Source organism: Petromyzon marinus, chromosome 63, assembly GCF_048934315.1.
Source record: "Petromyzon marinus isolate PM22_M1 ecotype Great Lakes invasive population chromosome 63, UKy_Petmar_22M1.pri1.0, whole genome shotgun sequence".
Classification (NCBI taxonomy): Eukaryota; Metazoa; Chordata; class Hyperoartia; order Petromyzontiformes; family Petromyzontidae; genus Petromyzon; species Petromyzon marinus.
In genome coordinates this window covers 6,286,819-6,312,776 of record NC_133729.1, presented here as the reverse complement: position 1 = coordinate 6,312,776, position 25,958 = coordinate 6,286,819, and the positions used below count along the sequence as shown (strand labels likewise).

Here is a 25,958-nt window from a genome sequence, read left to right as displayed (position 1 = left end):
CGATCCCGACACTGACGACGCCTGCTGTATATTAGGGAGTTTGCATGCTCTCTCTCTCTCAATCTCTCCCCGTGGCCGCGTGGATTTTTCTCCGGGTCCTCCGGTATTTGGCTGCTACAAGTATCCACATGGTAGGCCCCTTCGTTGAGCCATCATTTGTGGGCAGGTCGCTTCTGAAAAAGAGCTACGTAGCTCAGTGGGCCTTACCTGGTAAGTAAACAAAAACAAAATGTGTGTTTCCTATGGGTGAAATAAAGCGTAATCGTTAGAACGCTATGGCCGTCTGGAAACGCTCTTCCTTCACAAATATAGGGAGCCACTGGAGCTATGCACTTTTAAATCATCTGGATTGACAAACTTATTTCTTTTGGACTGCATTTGAGCGTTGTTATCCTTTCCCCCGCACCTCCCAATCATCACGGTTGGCTACGTACGGCGCGAAAGAAGTTCAACGTTCAACCTCGCGTGCACGGACAAAGCGGCCGAACCATGAAGCGGGCCCCATCGAAGATTCCCCGACGCCCGCGCGGCAACTTGATTCGATCGCCTCTGCCGCGGGGGGGGGGGGGGGGGATGTTGTAGGGCTACGGATCCAATTTTTGTTTGCAATGGACCTACAGGACTATCCGTCCCAACCATACACCGTTTGCTAACCGTGACATTGTTGTTCCCCCGCCCCCGGCGCACCTCCGATTAGCTCGATCAGGGCCACGCACGGACACGCGTACATACAAACATCCGCACATGCTGGTTGGCGCGACTCCAAAAGCCTTCGCCAGCTCATCCCGGGCGGGGCGCCGGCAAGTTCGAAGCGTCGAGCCGGGGATCCCGGAGGGCCCCCCGCGGGTTCGGTGGCGGGCAACAGCGCACGGCCACGGAGGCCGCCGGCGAAGCGACAGGACTCCGCGTTCCAAGACGCCGGAGCTATTTGGCCGCCGGTGCCGACCGGGCTATTAAAAGCGAGGGCCGTTTTTGGTGAGAGTGTCGGTGGTGGAGGGGCGCAATGAGAGCGAGTGGTGCTGGCGGGGCCGGTCGTGAGCGAGCGAGTAAATAGGTCAGGCTGATGCCAGGTGCCTTTCTGGTGTTCATTCTTGACCCTTCCCCGCCCACCCCCTAAACAACCACCCCCCCGCCGCTCTCAGAGAGAGAAAGATGAGCCTCGGCCAAGGCGTAGAAATAAGTGCGACGGTGGGGAGGGGGGGGAGGGGGAGGAGGGTTGACGCTCGTTCGGAATTACGTCAAGGGACGGGAAATGGGGGTGGGGGACGCGCCGATTAGGGGAAGCGGTGGCACAGGTTGAACATCACTGTCGTCGTCCGGAGCGTTGGGAGAATCGAGCGGAGCCTGGGCTAGGCGGGAGACGCGGCGTCACGGCGTCACGGATGACGGACGCCCGGGAGGGTACGCCGGGGGGGGGGGGGGGGGGGGGGACGAGAGCGACCTCGGGAGGGGGGCAGTCGAGGAGGGGCGGGAAGCAGTTGGGGGGGGGGGGGGGACCGACGGTGAAGGAGGAGACGGAGCGATGCTGAGATCGGCTCGGGTGCGGGGGGCAGCTGCCGGGCGGATCGTCACATCGCAGGATCGATAGCGTGGGGTGAAGGAGGCCTTCATCCAGCATTGGATCGACCACGGCTAACGCTAACGATGATGATGATGATGAATGCGCCGTGTGGGGTCACTGACGCCTGAACTTCACGGGAAACGATTGGAGATGCATAAGAGGTTATTGGCTTAGATCGTGTAAATATAAACCCACCACCCGACACAGCCAATTAGTAAGGTTTGCCACATAAACGAAAAATGCCAATTCGTTAATCGTACAACTCTGGCTGGCGCCTGACGATGCTGGTTGTAATTACTGCCGAAACGTCGCGCTCCAATTATAAATGTTGCGGGTTTACTCTCCAACACACCAGTGTGATGCACTAGTAACGAATTGTCACGCGAGTAGTTAAGTGGGTGAGTGGTTGGGTGGGTGGGTGAGTAGGTGGGTGAGTGAGTAGGTGGGTGAGTGAGTGAGCGAGTGAGTAGTTGGGTGGGTGAGTGGTTGGGTGGGTGGGTGAGTGAGTGAGTGGGTGGGATGGGTGAGTGGTTGGGTGGGTGGCTGGGTGAGCGGGTGGGTGAGTGGAGTAAGTGGGCGCCGGGGAGATAAAATCCAAATGGCGGACCTCTGGATCATATATCCATTGACGCTGGTGACCCATTTCAGTGCCACAGTGGCATTGTCCCAGTGTGCTAAGTGCCAGTTGGGACCAGGCTGGATGAGTTATTGCACGACGTTTGGGTCAGGATGACCCGGGCCTTTGGGAACACTTGTGACACATGGAGAGAGAGGGAGGTATTTCTTTGGGCGTCAGCCAAAGGGAGCCGTTTATGCACAGGGAATCGACCTATGAAGTATGCGATGATGTTTATAAAAAAACAATCTCATGCTCGTGATGCATTCTTTGGCGGTGGCTACGCCGCTGCACGTGTGGCTGCCCGTGACCCAGCGCTGTGGAGGAAAGTAGCGAGGGTTCGTGGATCACCGCACGAATGTCCCTAAACTCCCTTCCCGTGGGCCGTCGGGGGAGGAGCCGTACCCCTGGCTCTGCCACGAGATGGTGGCACGGGTAAAGTGCGGACTAATCTCCACCTGTGCCTTCTATTTGAATTATTTTACTGCTACAGATGTCCATGTGACAGGCCACTTCGTTGTTCTGTCACTTGCGGATGGGGCCAGGTTGCTTCTGAAAAAGAGCAACATAGCTCGGTGGGCTTTACCTGGTCAGAAAAATATGGGTTAGTTTATTTGTATATTTTTTTAAGTTACTTGTTTACCTCTCCTATACTTCACAACGCCTATCGTGTTTTCGTAGTTTGTTGTTGTTGTAACGATCTGACCCCGTGCCACTACCGAACACCTGTTAAAAAGAGCTTTATAGCTCATCGGATTCTTCCAGCATAGATAAATATTCAGATTTTGTACAGGATAGAGCGTTGCCCCCTCACACGCGTGGGTTTTCTCCAGGAGGTCCTGTTTCCTCCCACATGTAACCACTCATTAAGTAGTCAATAACACCGAAATATATATGGAGGACAGCAGTGCTCGGTGGTAAATGTGGCGCTGGCTCACTGCCTGCCAGCTGCCTGTGTACTGCTGTGAGATGCAGTGTGGTGAGTGAGTGAGCAGGTGAGCGGGTGAGCGAGTGGCCGAGTGAATGAGTGAGAGTTGCGAGTGAGTGGCCGAGTGACCGAGCGAGCGAATCTTCGAGCACGTCGTTGTGATCTGCACAACGTGGCGAGCGGCTGATCGGTTGTGTTGCCGCGACCTGCGGTGTGGAGGATAAAGCCCGACTACCTGCCGTCTGTAGGCACGGCTAGCCCCACAGGCGAGACCAGAGGTAGCCAACGGTGCCTAGATATTAACCACCTCGCCTGGTATGCAGGAGGTCGTCGGTTCGTTCCCAAGCCTGATGCCTGCTGTGTATTTGGAGTCAGGCATGCTCGCTCTCTCTCCCCGTGGTCGTGTAGATTTTGATCCGGGTCCTCGAGTCATTTGGCTGCTATACATTTTTCCACGCGATGATAATCCACTTTGCTGGGCAATCACTTGCGGCCAGGTCGTTTCTTGCAAAAGAGCCTTACCTGGTAAAGTCATAAAAAAGTTTTTGCTTTACCTGGGTGTGGAAGAGGCGGGTAAAGCTGGCGAGCCGAAGGGAATGGGCGAGCCAACAACGAGTGGGCGCAAGGGTGACGGGGGGGGGGGGGGGGGTGGGTAAGGTGGGGCGAGCGAGCCCCTCACCTTCTCGGCGAGCGGACAGTAGCCCTTGAGGAAGTCTGCGCAGGCCTCGGCCTTGCGCGACACCTTCACGTGGCTGTAGGGGCAGTCGGCGCTGCTGCACACGCCGCGCAGGTAGTAGCAGCATACAGGCATCTGCAATCGCACGCCGACAAAAAGACGAAGATGATGTCATCGTCAGTGTCATCGTCATCATCACTGCCGTCGTCATCATCACTGCCATCGTCACGGTCATCGTCATCATCACTGGCCATCGTCATCAATGTCATCGTCAAGTTCCCTTCGCTTCAGCATTTTTAAAATATTTTTTTTTGTTATTTTAACTCAACGCAAACCCCGGGTGCAAAGCACAAAGCGTAACGCCGGGGGGGGAGGCATAGAAACTCCGCGGATAACAGCCCAAGGCTCAGTGCTCCTGGGGTTTAAGGCGGGGGGGGGAGAAGTTGGGCTGGCGGTCAGGTGGGAATGGCGAGCGAGGGCATGGACATTCATATGGGGGCGGGAAACATGGAGGAAGGATGACAAAAATAAGGGGATAAAAGGGGGCGGGGGAAGGGGGAGTGAGGGGAGAAGGGGAAAAAAAACGAAAACTTTTTAAACTACACTTTTATTTTACCAGCTAAGGCCCCACTGAGCTACGTAGATTTTGTTTTAAGAAGCGACCCTGGCCTATAACAGATGATAAGCTCAACGAAAGTGGTCTTGTCATCACGTGGAAATGAGGAGGGGAAAACCGGGGGGGGGGGGTGGGTGGGGGGGGACCTTCGGGGCAAAAAATCCACGCGACTACGAAGAGAACGTGCACACTGGAGCTGCCACCACTGCCGACACTAGTGGGCCGTAACAGAGCCCTTTGCGCACAAATTTGGGCCTCACCAGCTGCGATAACAACGGCCAGAGTCTGACTTTGGGGTCGCCGCAAGGGACGAAAGCAGTCAATGGCACGAAACGAGAGAAATCGTCGAATACAAACAGGGCTTCGGAACGAGACAAAAAAAACGATGAAGGGGGAATCGAGAACATCGGTGGGACATCGCCGCCGCCGCAGCCGGGGCCAGCAACGTGGCGCGCTCGCTCCGTCACGGAGGCCCCCCCCCCCCCCCCACCGCACACAACGAGCATCGGTTGTAGGTGGGGGGTTTAGGAGGCGGGGAGGGACACACAGCAAGCGAACCACCACCACCACCACATACCCCCCCCCTCGTCACCACCGCCGCAAGCCAAAAAAAACAAATGCCCCCACCTCTCACCCTACTCAGCCCCCCCCTCCCCTCCCCCCACCCCACATTATTTTGGAAAGCGCCCTCCCAAAAAGGAACCGCGGGTGCGTGGGACCAGGCCGTGGGACCGCGAGGAGCCTCAAGAGCGATTGCGGGCAGCTGGGAGGCCCCCGGCGCTCCGCCACCGGATGGAGGCGACCGATCATCGACGCTAAAATTCCCCCCTCCTGACCCTCCGCCCTGGTGATGGGCGAGCGAGGGAGGGAGGGAGGGAGGGGCGGGGGAAACGCCCAAGTATTTGCAGCATCTGTCGAGGAGAGGGCGGCCCCGCGTCTGTCTGGGAGGCACAGCACCAGAGAAATCAACTTTGAATTCTGATCTCGTCGTCTCCGACGCCGCCGTCCACCGCTGCCGCCCGCCACCTCTCCCCATGCCCTCCAACCCGGAGCCGCGGTGTGTGGCGCGCGTGTTCACGAGCGCTTGCGCGTGTGTTCAGGCGCACGTGTGCACGCACGCCGGCCCTTTACCGTTCGCTCCTCCGCAGGGCGTGATGACAATAATAATGATGAGGTAACAACGCAGCGCAGTCACCGCTCGCTCTCGGCGAGCAGCCGGAGCCAGCAACAATTGCCCAAGCTCTGCGGTCCTCTAGTTATGAAGGTGACGGGAACCTCACCGCGATAAACCAAACTAAAACTATTTTTTTTATTTTACCAGCTGAGGCCCCACCGAGCCCTGTAGCTCTTTCTCGGAAACGACCTCACCATCACAAGTGACAGCTCAACGAAGTGGCTTATCACGTGGAAATTTATAGCAGCCAAAGGCTCTAAACGCGTGACGCTGATTCTGAACGTGGAGGGAAAAACCGGAGGACCCGCAGGATAATACGCGCGACCACGGGGAGAGAGACACGCAAACTCCAAAAATGCAAGGCGTCAGGGTTGGGGGTCGAATCCACGACCTCCCGCATACCGGGTGAGGTGGTTAACATTTCGCCACCGCAGCGCCCAATGGTCAGGCGAGCGGCACAGACGCGGGAGCGTAGCGGAGTGCAACGGAACAATTCGATTTTCGCCGCATCTGCCCCCTGCCGCCCGCAACGTGGCCACCGCAGCATCCGGTAACACCTCTTTCCCAGGGGCACGGCGGTCACCGATTCCGGCGCTTCGCCGGGCTCAAAACGTCGCTTGGCCTTCGACGTGGGGAGCGGCGGGCAACATGGGTATCGAACCGGCGACATGGGTATCGAACCGGCAACATGGGTATCGAACCGGCGACATGGGTATCGAACCGGCGACCCCACTCGTCGCTGGCGTCCGGCGCGCACCGACCGCTGCGGCCGCGGCGCGGAGGAGCTCCCCACCGTTCCAGAATACGAGATCGTTACAGTCTTGATTTGAAGCCTTCGTGACCGCGGGAATCCATTAACTCTTTGCTGCGAGCAGACGTCGTCGTGTCTGCCCGCAGCAAGAGACACCGCAGCTGTCGCGGTTTTCACCTGAAGGCGGGCCCCGCTTGTGTTGCGTTCGAAACGCAGCGGTTTACTTGATTTCATCTCCACCTACGTGCCTTTACCGAAAGAACCAAAGAGTAGAGGTCATTAACAACAATTGCAGAAATTTCGAGGGCTCAGCCGGGCCGCCGCCGCCGCCGCCGCCGCCGCCGCATTCACGCCGAGATAAATTCAACCCTCCCAGGGTCCGGCAAGAACCGGCGTCGCTCGCGCTCGCTCTCTCTCTCTCTCTCTCCCGGATAGGCCGCAGGGTCGGCGCGCCGAGCAAGTAACGCTAGAGGTGGGCGTGCGTCACCGCGCACGTAAGCCGACACCCGCGGGCGTCTCGAGGAGCCCACAATTATTTTTGGATGAGGCGGTTTGGGGGGGGGGGGGGGCAGCTGCAAGGTGCCTTGCGCCATCCACCGAGGAGCGGGACACGACGGCAGCAAGGCAGCCTTGGCAGGGCGGAGACGGGATCGGGAGGGTAAAGGCACGGCTGCCCTCCCCGAGGCTCCGCAGGGGTTACACGCGATTGCCAGAACTTCCCTTCGGCCCGCAATCTTAACCCGATTTGCTTGCCGCTCACACCGCAGGGGACCGGTGCCACGCACGCACCCCCATTTGTCAGAGGCTTGTTTTACCGGACCCCCAACTACCCCCCCCGCCCCCTCCGCCCCCCCCGACTCCCCTGTCCCACAAACTGCTGCCCCCCCCCCCCCCCCCCGCCCCTCCCCGCCACTGGCTAGCATCCTATTCCTCCCCGGGAGAACTGAGGGAGAGGGGTTAAGGGGGTGCGGGGGGCCTAGCCCGCGCCGAGGAGGCTCGTGGTGGTTTTCTCTATCGCCACCCCTGCCACCATCACCCACCCAGCCCCCCCCCCCACCGGCCGCGATCGCTCACTGCCAAAGTGGCCGACTCGGAGCCAAAGAGCCGGGCTGAGGATTAGCCGGGACCCCCCCCCCCCCACCCCGCCCGCACCCAAACTGACACATGCCCCCTAAAGCCCCGTTGCTATTGCTGCCTCTTGGCTCGATTCCACGCAAACCTCTAGACCGAGCCAAAATGTATAATTTATACATCTATTTATAGACAGATATACACATACTTACTTATTTACCCAGGAAAGTCACACCGTGTCTCAAGACTCTCTGTTTAGAGGGTGCCGTCACCGTGGCCTAAGGGGGCGGTGACGTCACAGTGGCCCGAGGCGGCAATGACGTCACAGTGGCCTAAGGGGGCGATGACGTCACAGTGGCCTAAAAGGGTGATGGCGTCATCGTGGCCTAAAAGGTGATGACGTCATCGTGGCCTAAGGGGACAATGTTTCAACGTAGCTTACACCCAGGTTAAGTAACACCACGGTTAACGTCTCTCGCCCCCCCCCTCCCCATCGAGTCGTTTTTCAAACAAGTCGTCACTTTATCATGAACGCCGCCGCCACCACCACCACCACCACCACCGCCACCACCACCGCCACCACCACCACCACCGCCACCGCCACCACCACCACCACCGCCACCACCACCGCCACCGCCACCACCACCACCGCCACCACCACCACCACCGCCACCGCCACCAACACCACTACCACCACCACCACCGCCACCACCGCCGCCACCACCACCGCCACCACCACCACCACCGCCACCACCACTACCACCACCACCGCCGCCACCACCACCACCACCACCGCCACCACCACCACCGCCACCGCCGCCGCCACCACCACCACCACCACCGCCACCACCACCACCCGATTTGCGTCGACTCGAACCCTCCCACAACACTTACGTCGTCCACAGCATCGTCCGTCCCCTCTCGTCTCCGTGCCCCCCCCAATTATCGGCGCGCTCGGGCACGCAATCGACGCGGTGCCGTACGGAGCCACGGTGAAATGAAGGGAAGTGACGTCCCCACCGCCCGGCCCCCACCGCCACAACTGCAGCTGCCTCGGTTACCGCGAGCCGACGGGGCAGCTGCCGAGGAGTCCGCCTCACCTTCTCTCTGGACACCTTGTGTGAGAACTGGCAGGTCCCGTCCGTCTTCCTGCAAGTCCCGCGCAGGAACCTGCGGGTGGGCAAGAGACGTCAGGCGCTTAACGTCATCGTCGTCTTCTTGATCGTGATCACTGTCATCGTCACTGTCATCGTCATCACCACTGCCATCGTTATTGTCGTCGTCGTCATCACCGTCAACGTCAACATCAATGTCATCGTCACCGTCATCATCACTGTCATCGTCACTGCCATCGTTATTGTCGTCGTCGTCATCATCACCGTCATCGTCATCAATGTCATCGTCACCATCATCATCACTGTCATCGTCATCATCACTGTCATTATCATCACTGTTATTGTCACTGTTATCGTCATCGTCACTGTCATCGTTGTCATCGTCATCGTCATCGTCGTCGTCACTGTCATCGTCATCATCAATGTCATCGTCATCACTGCCATCGTTACTGTCATCGTCAATGTCATCGTCAATGTCATCGTCACTGTCAATGTCATCATCACTGTCATCATTGCTGTCATCGTCATCATCGCTGTCGTCATCGTCACCGTCATCGTCATCGTCACTGTCACGTCATCATCACTGTCACGTCATCATCAGCGTCATCGTCACCATCGCCGTCCGGACGCTGCGAGGGCCAACATACAGCAACACAGCGATCGGCGCCCATCGGTGCCCATCGGCACCACGGCTCACCGGGTGCACACGGCCACTTTGTCGGGGTCATGCAGGAAGGTGCAGGCGTCGCCGCGGTTGCAGCGGCCGAAGCGGTTGTAGAAGGTGCAGTAGTCACGCGGACGCTCCAGCCGTCGCCACAGCCTCGCCCGGCGGATGAGCTGCACGCTCCGCTGCACCGCGCGTCTGACACCGCCATCGGCACCGCCCCGCGATCAGCATCGCCACAATCAACGTCGGTGACGTCGTCGTCGTCGTCGTCGTCAAGACCACCACTTACGACCAACGTCAACGACCATGATCATCACGACGGCAATGTCACTGCCACCATCATCACCACCGCAATCGACGTCACTCCCATCATCACGGCAATAAGCATGACGGCCACAATCAATATCGCTACCACCATCATCATCATCACCACAATCAACTTCACTGCCATCATCATCACCACAATCAACTTCACTGCCATCATCACGGCAATCAGCATCACGACCACAATCAATGTCGCTACCATCATCACCACAATCAACGTCACTAACATCATCGTCGTCGTCATCACGACCACCACTTACGACCAACGTCAACTACCATGATCATCACGACAACAATGTCACTACCATCATCATCACCACCACAATCAACGTCACTCCCATCATCATCACCACAATCAACTTCACTACCATCATCACGACAATAAGCATCACGATCACAATCAATAGCGCTACCATCATCATCATCACCACCACAATCAACGTCACTCCCATCATCATCACCACAATCAACATCACTGCCATCATCACGAAAATCAGCATCACGACCACAATCAATGTCGTTACCATCATCATCATCACCACAATCAACGTCACTCCCATCATCATCACCACAATCAACATCACTGCCATCATCACGGCAATCAGCATCACGACCACAATCAATGTCGTTACCATCATCATCATCACCACAATCAACTTCACTACCACCATCACGGTAATAAGCATCACGACCACAATCATCATCATCACCACGGTCAACATCACTACTACCATCTCCACCAATTAATCTGGCCAGCGAAGAAGACTAGGTCAAATGCGCCTCTAACAGTGGCAGCTTTTTGGAGCTTTCACAGCATAAACGGGATAGACTAAACAAAAAATAACGTTTTGTTTTACCAGGTAAGTCTCACTCAGCTGTATAGTTATATTTCAGAAGCAACCTGGCTATCACAAATGATAGCCCAACCAAGCGGCTTATCACGTGGACATTTAGAGCAGCCAAATACTCTAAACGCGTCACGTAAATTATAAATGTGGAGGGAAATTCCGGACGACCCGGAGCAAAATCCACGTGACCACGGGAAGAGAGACACGCAAACTCCTCATATACAGCAGGCCTCGTCAGGGTCGGGATCGAACCCACGACTACCTGTACACCAGGCGAGGTAGCCAAGATCTCGCCACCATTGTGGAAGGGACGTCTCAGACGACGCTTCGAAATGAACGTCACAGGAAGGGGGGGGGGGGGGGGAGAGACCGAATATTTCACGGGAACTTCCTCGACTACGACGTGACGGGGGGCGGGAGGTTTAACTGCGGGGCGACTCACGAGGGGAGGACGCGGCTGCTGCCGGTGCTGCTGGCCGAGAACGAGAAGCTGCCGGGGCTGAGCGAGGCCGGCGATCGAGCGGAGAACATCGTGTTGGCGCCCAGCCCTGCAACACGCGCACAAAGATCCCACCCCCGTGTAGCCTTAACAGACAGTTGGGGGCAAGTGCTGCTAGCGAGCAGCACCCACGAAGGCCGGCACTGCGGCACACGAGGGGGGTGGGTGGTCAGCGCCACGCCCCGACCGCCTTTGTCCCCGCGGTGGCGATGTTTACGCACCGCACCAGGTACTCGTTCGAGGCCGAGTCGACCTAGGGGAGGCCCAGAAACGGTTCAGATAATCGTCACTGGTGTTGGCCGCGAGCGGGAAATCGAGCTCGGGCCGCCAGGGTCCATAGAGTCAGCGAGCTAACCGCTACGCCACCGACACACACACACAAACACACACGATACACAGGCAAAGGTTCCCCGCGTAGCCTTTAACGGGCCGTTGGGGCAAGTGCTGTCAGTGAGGAGGCCCCCATGAAACCCGTCGTGGCAACTATGAGCCTGGGTTGTGTGGCCAGAACCACGTCCCCACCAACTCTGTCTCTCCAGCGCTGAAGTAGTGCGCACTGCAGCAGGTGCTCGGGTAAGGCCGAGTTGACCACAGACTCGCATAGACGCCCGGAGACTCGCAGAGCCGCAGAGACTCACACAGAGGCCCCCTGGTTCAACACTGGCGGTGAGACAAGGCCATGGCCTAAGGCTGTCCTCTGATGTTGGCCAATCAGTTTCAAAGCAAATGCATACATTATTATCAGAGCATGTTTGTTTGCATGTTTTACCACAAGTACTGTGTGTGGTTCATTCAGATTTCATGCCTTGCAAAAGGTTTCTAATTGGTGTTTGAATACCTTAACACCTCTTGTTGTATTGCCAGAAAGGGAAAAATCTATTCTTACCTGTTCACCAAAGACTACACCAATAGAGACGCATGGACCGACGCACAGAGACCTATGGCTGCCCACGTGACCACAACGTGAACACACCCCGCTGTTTCTGCACGACGTCTGGACAGGCGGTCGCATCGGTCAGGCGGCACCGTGCCACACGGAGCTACGGAGCTCTTTTTCAGAAGCGGCCTGGTTCTCACAAATGACAGCTCAACGCAGTGGCTTATCATCACGTGGAAACTTATAGCAGCCAAAATTCTCGGAACGCACGTCGATTCTAATCGCAGAGAGAAAAACCGTAGAAAAATCCACGCGACAACCGGCGAGACAGAACACGCAAACTCCAAATATACAGGCGTCAGGATGGAACCCACGACCGCCCGTATACCAGGCGAGGGAGATAACATCTCTCGCCATCACGATGCGGGTTAGGGCGTGCTGGCGCGAGCGGGGACGCCAGGGACTGGCAGCCGTGGGTGCCGTACTCGGTGAGTGCAGTCGACGCAGCTTCTTGCCCGAGTGGCTCGCCGAGTAGCGCACGCCGCCCTGGTTCACGTACACGTGCAGCGTCTTGCCTCCTGCGTGGGGGGAGAGCAGGGGAGGGGGGTCGAGAAGGTGGAGCAGGTACCACTCCACTTGCCGGATGCCCTACGCCTTTTCCCTTCCGAGACGTCTGCAAGTTGCAGGGTGGGTCCCCACAAAGAACCATTGCGACCCTACAATAGCTGGCACCAAACGGCGCCACGCCCTCACACGCACGGCATTGTGGGAGCCTCGGTACCGATAAAGTAATTTGATTTCGGTGTACGTCATCGGAATGGGAAAGGGATAAGGAACCCAACACGCGGGGGGACCTAGCGCACCCGCCGCTCGTTGCAGAGGTTCCTCGCTCGGTGCTGAAAGCCAATTGCTATTTGCGCAGCTGGCTTGGACGGAGGCGAAGGGGGTTAGCTCGCACCCATCTTGTCAACCGCCGCGCCGGGGGACGGGAGTCGAACCGGCGACCTGTGGGCTTGCGAATTTCAGCGCTGCGAGTCCAGCGTGCTCACCGTGACAGGCGGCCAGCGGGTGGCAGCACGCCGCAAAATTGCATTCATCCGAGTGAGTCTCATCCCCACCGCACGCGCTGGGGGTCTTTTCTCCGGGCTCGCCGGTTTCCTCCCGCGCGAGGCGGAAACCCTCACGCGGACAATGCAAGAGGCCAAAGGATTCCCAACGTGGCAGGAACCCTCCTGACGACGTCTTGAGATTCAGTGAGGCCGCGGTGGATAAATCAAGGGCACTATTTTTTATTATAACCATAATAATTTCTCCTTCTTTGGTTCTTTCGGTAAAGTCACGTGGAATGAGAATAAAATAATAAGGCCGCTTGTGTTGTGGCCGAAACGTCGTGAGAATATTATTGTGTTATTTTATTTTATCAATTTATTATTTTATTCTCATTCTACGTGACTTTACCGAAAGAACCAAAGAAGATGAATCCTTGCAGTCACGAAAGCTTTAAATCGAAATATAATAATTTCATATTCTTGGTTCTTTCGGTAAAGTCACGTAGAAGGGGAAACAAACAAAAATAAAAAAAATATATATGTATAAAAAATAAAATTCTCACGAAGTTTCGACTGCAACACTGATGTTGGTTTTCACACCTGGTGATGGTTGCTTGTGTTGCAGTCGAAACATCGTGAGAATTTTATTGTTTTATTATTTTTTTGTTTCCCTTCTACGTGACTTTACCGAAAGAACCAAGAATATGAATCCCTGCAGTCACGAAAGCTTTAAATAAAAACTTATAATTTCACTCGGTGTGCTTCTCCATCTCTCCCGTACCTTGCCCCTCTCTCCTCCCCGAGCTTCTGCTCCTCCCTCCCTCTGCACCCCCACCACCCCCACCACCCCCACCCACCACCTACTAAACTATATCTATATAACAAGGCAAGGCACAATGAGCTACATATCTCTTTTTGACAAATCATAGCTCAACAAAGTGGCTTATCACGTGCAAATGTATAGCAGCCAAATACTCTTTAAAACGCGTGACGTTGATTCTAAATGCGGAGGGAAAAACCGGAGGGCCCGGACAAAAATCCACACGACCACGGGGAGAGAGAGAGAGAGAGAGACACGCCAATTCCAAATATACAGCAGCAGGTGTCGGGGATCAAACCCACGACCACCTGCATACCAGGCGAGGTAGTTAACATCTCCGAGCCACCGCGGTGCCACTTCTCCCCCTCTCCATACCACCCCAACCCCCCGGCCCCACCAATCTCCCCCCCCCCCCCCACACCTTTGGCTCGTGAGCGAGCCGGCGACGGGGTCCTAGCGGGCGATGAGGCCGCTCCGTGGCCCCGGTGCTGCTGCTGCTGCTGCTGCGACGGTGGCCGCGCGTGGCCGGCTCGTGCGAGCCGCTGGGCCGTCACGCTGTAGGCCACGCCGCCGATGAGTCGCAGGCACCTCCGGCCCCACCACACGTCGGCGCTGTGGGGGGGGAGGCGCACGTGTGTGTGTGTGTGCGTGTGTGTGTGCGTGTGTTACACGTGAGAAGCAGCACCAATCAAACCAATGATCCAGTTAATCAGCGTTGAACGTAGCACACGCGCGCCACCAGCGTCAACACACCACGCACACGGCATAGTCACTGATCAAACAGTACACACGCGCACGGCACAGCGCACCGCACAATGAGCGCAGCTCGCACACACACGCGCACGGCACATAAGCAGCACGCACGCACACGCACAGCGCAATGCAACGCAGCATACACACACACAGTACACACACACAGTACACACACACAGGACAGCACACACACGCACAGCAAAATACAGCAAACACGCACGGCACAACGTAGCACACACGCACGCACAGTACAACGCAGCGCGCACACACACGCACAACACAGCACACACGCACAGGGAAAGTCCCACCTGCTGTGCGCCAGGGTCAGGTCGGCCTGGGGCCGCGACTTGATGACGCTCATTCGCCTGCGGGAGACACGCACGGAGCTTACTCTCGACCGCTCGCACTCAACCAGCGGTTCCCAACATTTATCACCCCTACCAGCCCTAAGAGCCTCCACACCGACCACACCTACCCGCCCTACGACCTTACCCGCCCTACCACACCTACACCCCTACCACCCCTACCAGACCCACAGCCCTACCACACCTACACCCCTACCACCCCTACCAGACCCACAGCCTTACCAGGCCTACCAGGCCTACCACTCCTACACCCCTACCAGACCCACAGCCCCACCAGACCCACAGCCCTACCAGGACTACCAGCCCTAACTTCCCTACACCCCCACACCATTACAGACCTACAACCCTACCAGCCGCACACCCCTAGTGTGGAAGAGTGTGCCAGACGTCCTCTTGTCTGGGGCCCCCTCTAGTGGAGGCATTCCGGCCAGGAGGAATCTTTCGCCTGCGTCACGCGCTCCCGCGCGTCGCGCTCCGACGGGCACGCACCGCGTCATGAAGTCTCCGCGCGCGTGCGGCCCGCTCCGTGGCGTGCGTGGGGACGCGGGGCCCCACGGCTGCCGCACCAGCTTGTACCTGCGGCAGAGCCGGCAGCAGAAAGAGACTGTCACAGCAACAGCGGCGGCGGCATCGCCAGCGCCACCAGGGCACCCGGCCACCAGGGCGCCCGGCCACCAAGGCACCCACCACAGGGCCGCCCTTCGCCAAATGAAATTTTAGTTGTGATCAGAGGGAGGCCGATGACGGCCCGTTCGTGTAAGGTCACGGGGGGGGGTCAAAGGGGGCAGCGGGGAGCAGCGGGCGAAAGCGAGGGTGGGGGGTAAAATACAAAGCACATTTTGCCGAACAGTGCACGCACTAGGAATAGGTTTGACCCTTTTAACTGGCACAAAAACTGACACCTTTATTCAAGGCATCATGTTTGCAATAACCACAACACAAGCAGTCAAAATGCAAACAAAAGAGACAACTCTGATAATAATATGCACTGTCCTTGAATTGATTGGTCCACACCCAAGACGGCTTTCTTTAGAGCCTAGTCTCCACTAGTGTTGGACCAGAAGAAAACATGCGTTTTTCTGGATTTTGTTGCTGTTATTCTGTCTCTCACTGTTCAAATAAACCTACCATTAAAATTATAGACTGACCATTTCTTTGTCGGTGGGCAAACGTACAAAATCAGCAGGGGATCAAATACTTTTCTCCCCTCACTGTATTTATGTACGTGTTCATTCCAGCCATTCTCAATCCGCCTCCAATGGATGAAGGCCTCCCCACGTCTTGTCACACATCGTGGGGGGGGGGGGTGACTGCGTTTGCTTGACCATACTTCGCCGTGCTGGTCTATGCGAGCTGGTGATGGGGAAGCGGGGAAGGGCAACGACTGTTGGGCGTGATCGAGAATCGAACTCGGACGGGGTGGATTTAGTAGCACAGCAAACAAAGCTAACCACTTCGCCACTGCTCCACCTGACCGTTGGTGCCCACACTCAAGAAAACACGTGTGTCGGACGGGTGTGGACCAGGTTGACCCGGGTCACTGGGTCAGCGGCGGTTACACGCACCTCGTCCTGAGCGCCACCTTCCCGGTGACGCGCGGCGTGGCCGTGGTCGCGTAGAGCACGCTCCTGCGCCGCACGAACTTCGTCCGGTTCCTCGCCGGGGCCAAAATCGCCGCGCCGGGGCAGGCGGCGGACGCGGACGGCGGCGGCGTCCTCACGGTGCCGCAGGGATTGCCGCCGCCGTCGCCGCCGCTCGACTTCCACTTGTAGCGGGAGGTTCCGGCACGCATCGCGGCGGGAGAGGCGGCTTTGGGAGCGGCCGTCAATCGCGGCAGCCGTCCCTTCTGCGGCCTTGCCGCCGCCGTCACCGCCGCTGCGGTGATAGCGGCGGCGACAGCGGCGCCGGCCGACGACGTCGCCGAACCGACCTCGGTGGACTCGGCGTCCGTCCGTCGGGACCACGTCACGGGAGACAGGCCCCAGCCGGGCGAAACACAGGACGCCGGCGTGGCGGCGAGCGGGCCGCCGTGTCTGGCGGTGGCGCCCGTCCACACGTACTTGGTGGTGGCCGCCTTCGAGCGGGCCGACAGCGGCGTGCTGCTGCGCACCATCTTGGCCTGCCGCTGCAGCTGCTGCTGCAGCTGCTGCTGCTCCTGCAGCTGCTGCTGCTGCTCCTGCTGCTGCTGCTGCTGCTGCTGCTGCGGGCGCGCTTCAGACGATCGCTTCTTGTCGCCGCCACGGCCCCGCGCCGCCACGGCCGGCGCCGGTGCGGGGCCGGGAGCGGAGCCCTTCGGGACGTCAGCGCTCGTCGCCGGGGCCTGCTCGCCGGGCTTCGCGCCGACGGGGGCGGCGCGCACAGGGGGGGGCCGTCGCCACGAGTAGCGCGACCGCCCCTCGGCGCAAATCGCGGGCTTCCTGGGCGCGCGACAGACGCTCGGTGCCGCCGGACTCCGGCGCGCCAGCGTCACGTCGAGCGGCGGCACGGCCGTGGCGGGGGCGAGACGGGCGGATGCTGCCGGTCGTTTCGGTCTGTCGGGCGCCGGCGGAACGGAAGCGGCGGCCGGTGGCGTCGCGGCGCCGTGGACCAACCCGGCACGCGCCAGCGCGGCGCGTGCCGGGTTGGTCCACGTGCAGGACGAAGGGTCGGCCTGGCCGCGGCCCGAGAGGTGATCCGCCGGTCTCCGCGGTGCGTCTCCATGTTGACTCCTGTGTGCGTTAATGAGGCCTGTGGAGCAGGAGGAGGAGGAGGAGGGGAAAGGAGGTGTGAGGAGGTAAGGGGGGGGGGGTAGGGGGGAGAGGGAGGATGCAGGAGGCGGGGGTGGCGAATAGAACACCATGGTATATCAAGTTAAACATTGCAAAACAACGAAAACAAAGGTAAAGAAAATTGTGATGTATACAGAGTAAGAATCAGGATCTTTATTTAAGACTGGAGGAATCGGAAGGGCTATCAAGCTTGTTTGTACAGATGTCCAGTCGTGGCGGATCAGCAAGTAACAAGAACAAACAACACACAACACGACAGGAGTTCAAAATTGAGACAAATGTAAGCAAGTCGCCACATTCAAATAAATACATTAAAGTACACGTCCTATTTTCCAACGCTAAATGCAAGCGTTGGCAAGGCAGCAAATCAACAACAAAAACAGTCCCAGACCACACCAAAGACAACACGCAGTCCCTCGATAAAATGGCACGTTAAAATTGAACTATCAATGCACGCGTTAAGGATCAACGTTACAAATGACATTGACAAATGCGGTTGCATCCAGCATTAAATTTCTGCTTCGAAATATTTTTGAAGGAAGATTTTACGATGTTAAGGGAGGAAAACAAGGTTGGAACATAACGTTTGGTGCTTTGGAGCACTTATTCCAATTCTTTTTCTAAGGTTAGTTAAAAGGGAATTCGAAATTTCTAGAAACTCTTTTTATTTCACCAGGTAAGGCCCACCGACCTGACCACAAATGATAGCTTATCATGTCAAAATATATATCAGCAAAATACTCTAAACGCACGATTCTACATGTGGAGGGAAAAACCGGCGGAACCCTGAAAAATCCACGCAAACAAGGGGAGGACATGCAAACTCAAAATATACAGCAGGCATCAGGGTCGGGATCGAACCCACGACCTCCTGTATACCAGGCGAGGTAGCTAACATCTCGCCACCATAGATAATCTACCACTGAATCACCGAGCAAGTTTGCCTAGGGCTGCTATATACGTACAGCTGTGCACACCACACAACCTACCTAACCCTCATTAAAAATGAGACATCCCCATAAACATACATAATAACACCTTTACCACAACTCAGCCGACAAAAGCTATTTATGGGAATACTATTATCTCAGGGCTTATGTGACCACTCTCAATTCAAGACACAGATTACTCTCATTGCTTACACAATATACACCTTCAAAAGCCCGCTTCTGTTTAACACGTAGACTCAGCCGACAAAAGTTATTTATGGGAATACTATTATCTCAGGGCTTATGTGACCACTCTCAATTCAAGACACAGATTACTCTCAAAGCTTACCCAATATACACCTTCAAAAGCCCACTTCTGTTTAACACGTAGAATTTCGTAAGCAATATTATCCATAAAAGAGGTGTTTGGGTAAGATCGTGTAAATATAAGTGTGTCGTTAAACCCGCCACCATCCGACACAGCCAAATAGTAAGGTTTGTCACGGAAACAAAACATGCCATTCTTTATTGCTCTATTTAAGACCAAAACATGATTTCTACACAACTCTGGCTGCCGCCTGATGATGCTGGCTGTAATGACTGGTCGAAACGTCGTGCTCAAATTGTAAATGTCGTGGGTTCACTCTCCAACACACCTGTGTGCTGTACTAGTTTAATGACCGAGAATGGAGGAGGGGGAGGGGTACGGAAAGAGCCGAGGCAGGGTAGCCATGGAGAGAGTTCCGGTGAGGGTTGGTGGCGGGCCAGAAGTGTGGGGTGGGGGTTGGTGGAGACTCGTGAGTGAGGAGGACAAGGAGGGTGCCAAGGCTCGGGAAGGGGGGCCCCAGCGGCCGACGGGATACAGCCGCCAAGACACGTAGCAGCCGGCGAGGGATGTCGAAAGGCCAAAACCGGCACGGCCGCCACCGCCGGCCTTAAGTCCACGACATGGGCAGCGGCTACGGGCTTTCGGGATCGCAGTGGGGGGGACAGAGGGCGTTACGCTTGAAGCGTTGACGCGTGAGATGGCCTCGCTGGACGGTTTACCTTGCAAGGCCGCACCGCGACACGGCCGGGGAATGGATTGAAACACCTCGCGGGGGGTCGTGCCCTTCATCCGGCCATCGGGGGAATCCGCGAGAGGTGCACACGTGCAGGCGGTGTTGAATCGGGCATCGGTCATTCCACCGCGCTCGCGAGTGCCGGCGCCTCTAAGAATGCGCTCGCTGTTCGCCACGCCGCTCATTGCGGCTGACACTGTGGTTAAGCGAAATCAGGCGATTGTTATTGCAAGTGCTTGAATGTGTCAGATGAACCGGTTGCGTTGAATGCCCACACTCCGATGGCGCACGTGTCAGCTGCAGAGGATGTGGGAAATACTAACGTGATTGGAGCATGTTCACCAGGGAACGACGTGGGGGAGGTGTTGTCAAGTGTCCAGCACACGGCACTCGCTGGGTTGCCGACGGAATTTTCTGATGTGTTCAGACATTCGAAGTATGACTTGGGAAGGGCCGATGCTATTAAGCATGTGATTTAAATGGAAGGGGGGGGGGGGGCGGCCCAGACCCATTCCGCAAAACGCTTATAGAATGAGCATCCAGAATTGTTTTTATCCGGGAATGTGTGAAAGACATGTTAGAAGCGGACATAATCAAGATGGGTGTGCACACTTTTGCATCGACTGACAGACGCTTAAATAAAGCGTCAGTTGCAGACGCTTACCCACTTCCAAGAGTCGATGAGTCTATTGGTGCATTATCGGGAGCGAATTATTTTTTTCTATGTTTGACTAAAATTGGGGATATTGGCAACTGGCACTTGATGAAGCCACTAAGCATAAAACAGCATTTGTTACAACAGGGGGACTGTTTGAGTTCAAAGTTTTGGCAATGGGCCTCCAAGCTTGGCCTGCTACATTCCAGAGACTCGTGGAAATGGTGTTAGCTGGCTTCCAATGGGAGTGCTTGCTTGAATTTACTTCGACGATGCTATTGTGTTCACTAGCACATTTGAGGAGCACTTGCACGAAGTACTTGCCCCGCTTGAGGGTGGCTAATCTGAGATTAAAACCGCACACGTGTTGTATTTTGCAGAAAGAAGTTAAATATTTGGGCCAAGTAGTCAGTCAGGAGGGGGTGGTTACAGATACAGAAAATAATCGGAGTGTGCAAGACTGGCCCACACCAAAGAATGTCACGGAAGTGCGGCAATTTATTGGCTTAGCCACTTACTATAGGAAGCTTCTGAAGGCTTTTACATCAATTGCTCGACCAATGCACGCATTAACAGCTAAGTGACATGCATTCCAATGGGCGCGCGGAGGAGCAAAAATCAGTTTACGCAATCAAGGCAGCTCTGATAACAGCGTCTGTCCTAGCTTATCCAAACGTCAGGGAGGGCTTCATTTTGGAAACGGATGCTAGTGAGGCCGGGAAAGGGCCTGTCCTCTCCCAGAAACTTCATGGCAAGTGGTGATCGCATATGGAAGCCGCACGCTTTCAGTGGCAGAACGATACCGCGTTACGCGCAGGGAATTCCTGGCGCTCGTGCGCTTCATGGGGATTTTCAGAGCGTATTTGTATTGGCCGGGGCATTCACAAGTGCGCACTGACCATGCTGCGTCACAGCGTGCCATGAAATTGGCATGCCTATCTGGGCAATTGGCAAGGTGGCTCGAGAGACTCTGTCCGAGTTTGATTTGACAGCGATACATCGGGCGGGAAGAGGGCATGCGAATCCCGATGTATTGCCTCGAGGACTGGGGGCGATGCGCTGTGCGCGCTGTGTGGGTAGTGCGAAATTTTACAGTAACTGGCGGGTTGAATTAACCAAGGGGGCAAGGGAAGACAGGCGGAGGAGAGCAGGGAGAACAACCATCCCTGAGAGGGGAACGGGGATTTACATGGAGTGAATGGGCGGAACAGCAACAGCAGGACAGGGAAATTTGCTCGTGATTTGGAAGAGACAGGAGATAGAATGGAACGAAATAAAATGACCAATCTGCCTTTGAGATGCACTTCCGTTGTCGTCTGGTAACGCTCTTCCTTCCGATATTAGGAAGCCACTGGGGCGGTGCACTTTTAAATCATCGAGATTGACAAACTCATTTCTTCAGCACTGCTTTGGTGTTTAGTTTGTTTTCCTTCACCCCCGCACCTCCAATTAGCGACATTGGCTACGTAAGGCGCGAAAGAAGTTCAACATACGTACATTGAAAAGCGAGCCTGACTCTTACGATGAGGAACTGCGTATCGAAACCGGTCCAGATTTTTTCTCGTCTTGAATCATGGATGCGGAAATTATGCACCCCCCCCCCCCCCTGTGCAAGCTGAAATAATTGTAATAAAGGTTTTTGGGTTAGATCCCATAAGTATAAATGTGTCGTAATCCTCCACCACTCGACACAGACAGTAAGGTTTGTAACGTAACGTCAAAAAAACGTGCCAATTAGTGTACTACTTCAGTGTAAATGTTGTGAATCTACTCTCCAACACACAGGTGGGCTGAAGTAGTATCTATTGGCGTTTTGTTTACGTGAAAAATCCCTTATTACCTTATTTTCCCCCATATAGCCCGCATACGCATATAACCCACAGACGCATATACCCCGAAAAAATAGCGTTGTGTGTAAAACAAATTTCAGATAGCCCGCACCTCCATATACCCCGCATGCATTCCTATATTTAACGTCGTTACCGCAGCTTAATTCCATCATATTAATACGAAGTTTACATTTGTAATACATTCCACTATCAATTGTTAACATTAAAATCATAACGTGCACAAAGAAAACAAACTAACCGGAAACGAGTGAACTTAAAACAGTAAATAAGTAACAAAAGTAAATATCCAATAAATAAGTAACACATAATTGGTAGATAAGTTAGTACAGTTTTAGCACTGCTAGATTGTGCACTGCGCAGATAATAGCGGCACTACGGTAACGCCGTCGCCTCACCGCCCCCCCACCTCTCTCTCAACGTTCACCCCACAAAGTTCCATCACAAGGGAGAAACACAAAACATTGATCAAAACAAAAATTTATCCGTATTGAAATGTCTCTACGCCGTATGCACCTGAAAACTCAAATTCCCTGTAGAAGAATACGGGGTAAACCATATGGGGTTATTAACAGCGATGGAGCGGTAAGCGCGGTGCGGTTAAATACGTTAAATTTTGATTTAAAGCTTTCGTCACTTGCAGGGATTCATATTCTTGGTTCTTTCGGTAAAGTCACGTAGAAGGGAAACAATAAAGTAATCTAAATATAAAACAATAAAATTTCGTATAAGAATAGGTTTTACCCTTTTAACTGGCACAAAAACTGACACCTTTATTCAAGGCATCATGTTTGCAATAACCACAACACAAGCAGTCAAAATGCAAACAAAAAATACAACTCTGATAATAATATATTTCGATTTAAAGCTTTCGTGACTGCAAGGATTCATCTTCTTTGGTTCTTTCGGTAAAGTCACGTAGAATGAGAATAAAATAATTAATTGATAAAATAAAATAACACAATAATATTCTCACGATCTTTCGGCCACAACAGGCCGAAACGTGTGTTGTGGCCGAAACGTCGTGAGAATATTATTGTGTTATTTTATTTTATCAATGTATTATTTTATTCTCATTCTACGTGACTTTACCGAAAGAACCAAAGAAGAACAATAAAATTCTCACGACGTTTCGACTGCAACACAAGCAATCATCATCAGGTGTGAAAACCACAGCATAGAAAATTTGAAAAAAAAAGTGGCGGTTTTATTTTCGTCTCCCCCCTCCTCTTTTCCGAACATAGATGGACTCGTCCATCTGAATAACTGCCAAATCGCTCTCCGTGGTGCTAACGTTAAAAAAAAACGCGGTCTACGAAATTCAAAGTCGTTAAAACCAAACCGCATTTAATGTAAAAATTTTTTTTTTATATCTCTTCATTTTTAATTGCTTAGAGAGACAAAAAAAAAAGTTTAGTTACATAACCTAGCGTGTTTTATATATTTTTTTGGGCTAACACCGTGCGCGAAAAAACATCGGTTTAAAAAAAAGACGGTTTTAATACCAGAAATGTTCGATCTACTGCTGGATGAATGCTCCCCCACCTCCCCCCATTGCCCATCACCAACGTGTCACCCGAGTGTCCGGATTGTAAGACGCAGCAGCAGCAGCACCCCCCCGCAACCCAACCACCACCGTGTATAGCCCACACAGCATTACCTGTTAACCCCATAGCAGTACCTTATTACAGTACCAATTCAGAGAGCTAAATTTGGTCACCCTTATAAATCTCAACGTTCATCCTAACAAAAAAAAAATCACACAAAGTAAGCATCACAAGGGACAAACACAGAGACAACATTAGAATTTGCCCGTATCGAAACGGCTGTACGCCGAATGGACCCGAAAACACTACATTTTCCATATACAAGAATACGGGGTAAACCGGTTTTCCTCCTAATGATCCAAGATTCAAATCAATAATTAAACAGGTCCCTGCAGGGTGGGCTGGTAGGAACATTGCAATTTTGCGAATTTTATGACATTGTTACGTAAAATTGTGCAAATTGAGAGCGTCTTCCCACCTTTTTGCCCTCAAAATCGTTGAGGGTTCTTCGGACAAATTAACCTCTGTAGAGGAATGGAATGGTGAAATCCTTATTGACTGAAATCTGCTCATTTTGGAGCAATGTATCATAAAATCGTTAAGGGCTGGGCCGAAAAATGACAACAATTGCATTTTAAAATGAGGAATTGTTTCCCGGTATACGGTAGTATGGGGCTTTTGAAAGGGGACGGACGGACACATTAATCTATTGCAGGCTGGTACACTAAGTTTACAACTTCGTACCTACCAGTATGACACAGACTGTTGTTGTTGGGGCAAGCGCTGTTAGCGAGACACCCTATGAAGGCTACCGGCACTGTGGCACACGAGGAGGTGGGGGGGGTGGCCAGCCACCACGCCCGGCCGCCTTTGTCTCCCGAGCGGCGATGTTGACGCAACCGCTACCAGGCACTCATTTGAGGCCGAGCCGACCTAGGGGAAGTGCCTAGGCCCGTCTCAGATAATCGTCACTGGGGGTTGATGGTAGCCGTGAGCGGGAATCGAACTCATCGGGTTCGCTGGGTTCGTAGCGCGGCACACCAACCACTGCGCCACCGCTCCCCACAAAGACAAAGATGCCCCGTGTAGCCTTAACAGTCTGTAGGGGCAAGTGGTGTTAGCGAACGGCACCTGTGAAGGCCGGAGCGGTACACGAGGAGGGGGGGGGGGAGGTGTGTAGCAACACTCAGCCCGGCCGCCTTTGTCTCCCAAGCGCTGATGGTTTACACGCACACGTACTGTACAGCACTGTACTTACACAGCTATGAGATTATAAGGCGCGCCGCTCTCTCTCCCACGTTTTTCTGCTTTAATACACAAACACATACGGGGTGGGGGAGGCGGTGTGTCTCATAATCTGGATAAGCTATTTATAACGATGATGATGATGATGAAAATAATGAGGAAAAGCTGCCGAGTCTGTCGCCGGGTAAAGGGAGGTCTGGATCGCCGCCGCTTGCGAGCGCGACCCAGGGCAAGCGGACCGAGAGACGAACGAACGAACGATTCGAGAGGGAATGAACGATCCCGCCCGACGTTTCGAGGCGACGAGCTGGGGAACGGGGAGAGGCTGTACCCGTGAGGAAGCGAATCTGTCTCTGCAGCGACTCCTTCTCCCCCGTCGACATGGGGAGCCCTTTCCTCCTCCTCCACCTCCTCCTCCTCCTTCAGCGCATTCCGACGGTTTTAAAGACGTCCTCTTCTTTTTGTTTGTAAACACATTTAAGCACGCATTGTTATGTTGTTGTTTTTTTTAAAAACAGAATAATAAAAGCAACGTTTTAAAAATGCCCAAGCCGGAGTTAACCGATCAGCTACTCGCTTTTAATCCCAAAAACAGAACAGGCCTCGTGACGTCACCGGTGACGCAATCCCCCACAACTCCCTCCTCCCCCCCAACTCCCTCCCCCCCCCAACCACAACAACAACCGCCATTCGCCACGAAGTGGCGCTGACGTCACCACGACGCTTGTGCCAGGCCATGTGCACCTTGAGGCCACGTGAAGTGTCGAACGCCCGCTGGCGGGAGGTCACGGGGCAGACCCAGGTGCCACGGGTCAACTGACTAAGATGACTGGCAGATGCACCACCTGTGCCCCCTACTGTGCCAACTTGCTGTGCTTTAGTCACCCGGCGCTCCGCTCGTTGTTGTGAGCGTCGCTCCTCCGCCCTCCGTTGTTGTTGGAGGGCGACTGCCTCCCAACTGCCCAGTAGCAGCAGCAGCGTCCTTCACGAGCCTCCTCCACAGAGGCCGATCTTGACACTGCTGGTACCAGTCATCGGCAAGTCCACTCAGCTCCACATCCTCCCGTACCACATCACTCCATCTCTTCTCTAGCCCGTGCCGCGCCCGTTTAGCCCCCTCGATCGGCATGCGGTGGCTGGGCATGCGGGCTACATGACCCAGCCAACGCAGCCTTGCCTGCCGGAGGAGCTCACCG

General features: G+C 54.8%; 1 protein-coding gene across 3 annotated transcripts in view; it reads right to left on the bottom strand.

Annotated features, from left to right (window-relative positions):
- The window catches only part of ZC3H3 (zinc finger CCCH-type containing 3), a 41,209-nt gene extending 15,821 nt beyond the window's left edge, over nt 1–25,388 (bottom strand). For 2 of the 3 annotated variants that reach the window (XR_012930149.1, XM_076053910.1), the window contains exons 1-11: nt 25,094–25,388; nt 19,455–19,664; nt 16,276–17,437; nt 15,200–15,286; nt 14,654–14,710; nt 14,014–14,204; nt 12,209–12,301; nt 10,790–10,895; nt 9,206–9,370; nt 8,494–8,563; nt 3,785–3,916 (exon numbers count right to left, since the gene is read on the bottom strand). Coding sequence is in view for 2 of the 3 variants with exons in the window: in XM_076053910.1 (XP_075910025.1) it covers nt 3,785–3,916; nt 8,494–8,563; nt 9,206–9,370; nt 10,790–10,895; nt 12,209–12,301; nt 14,014–14,204; nt 14,654–14,710; nt 15,200–15,286; nt 16,276–17,437; nt 19,455–19,664; nt 25,094–25,145 (2,325 nt within the window). In the remaining variant the exon portion in view is untranslated. The remainder of the gene's footprint in view (nt 1–3,784; nt 3,917–8,493; nt 8,564–9,205; nt 9,371–10,789; nt 10,896–12,208; nt 12,302–14,013; nt 14,205–14,653; nt 14,711–15,199; nt 15,287–16,275; nt 17,438–19,454; nt 19,665–25,093) is intronic. The other variant, XM_032977493.2, reaches the window with a different exon arrangement.
- Between the last annotated feature and the right edge of the window lie 570 nt (nt 25,389–25,958).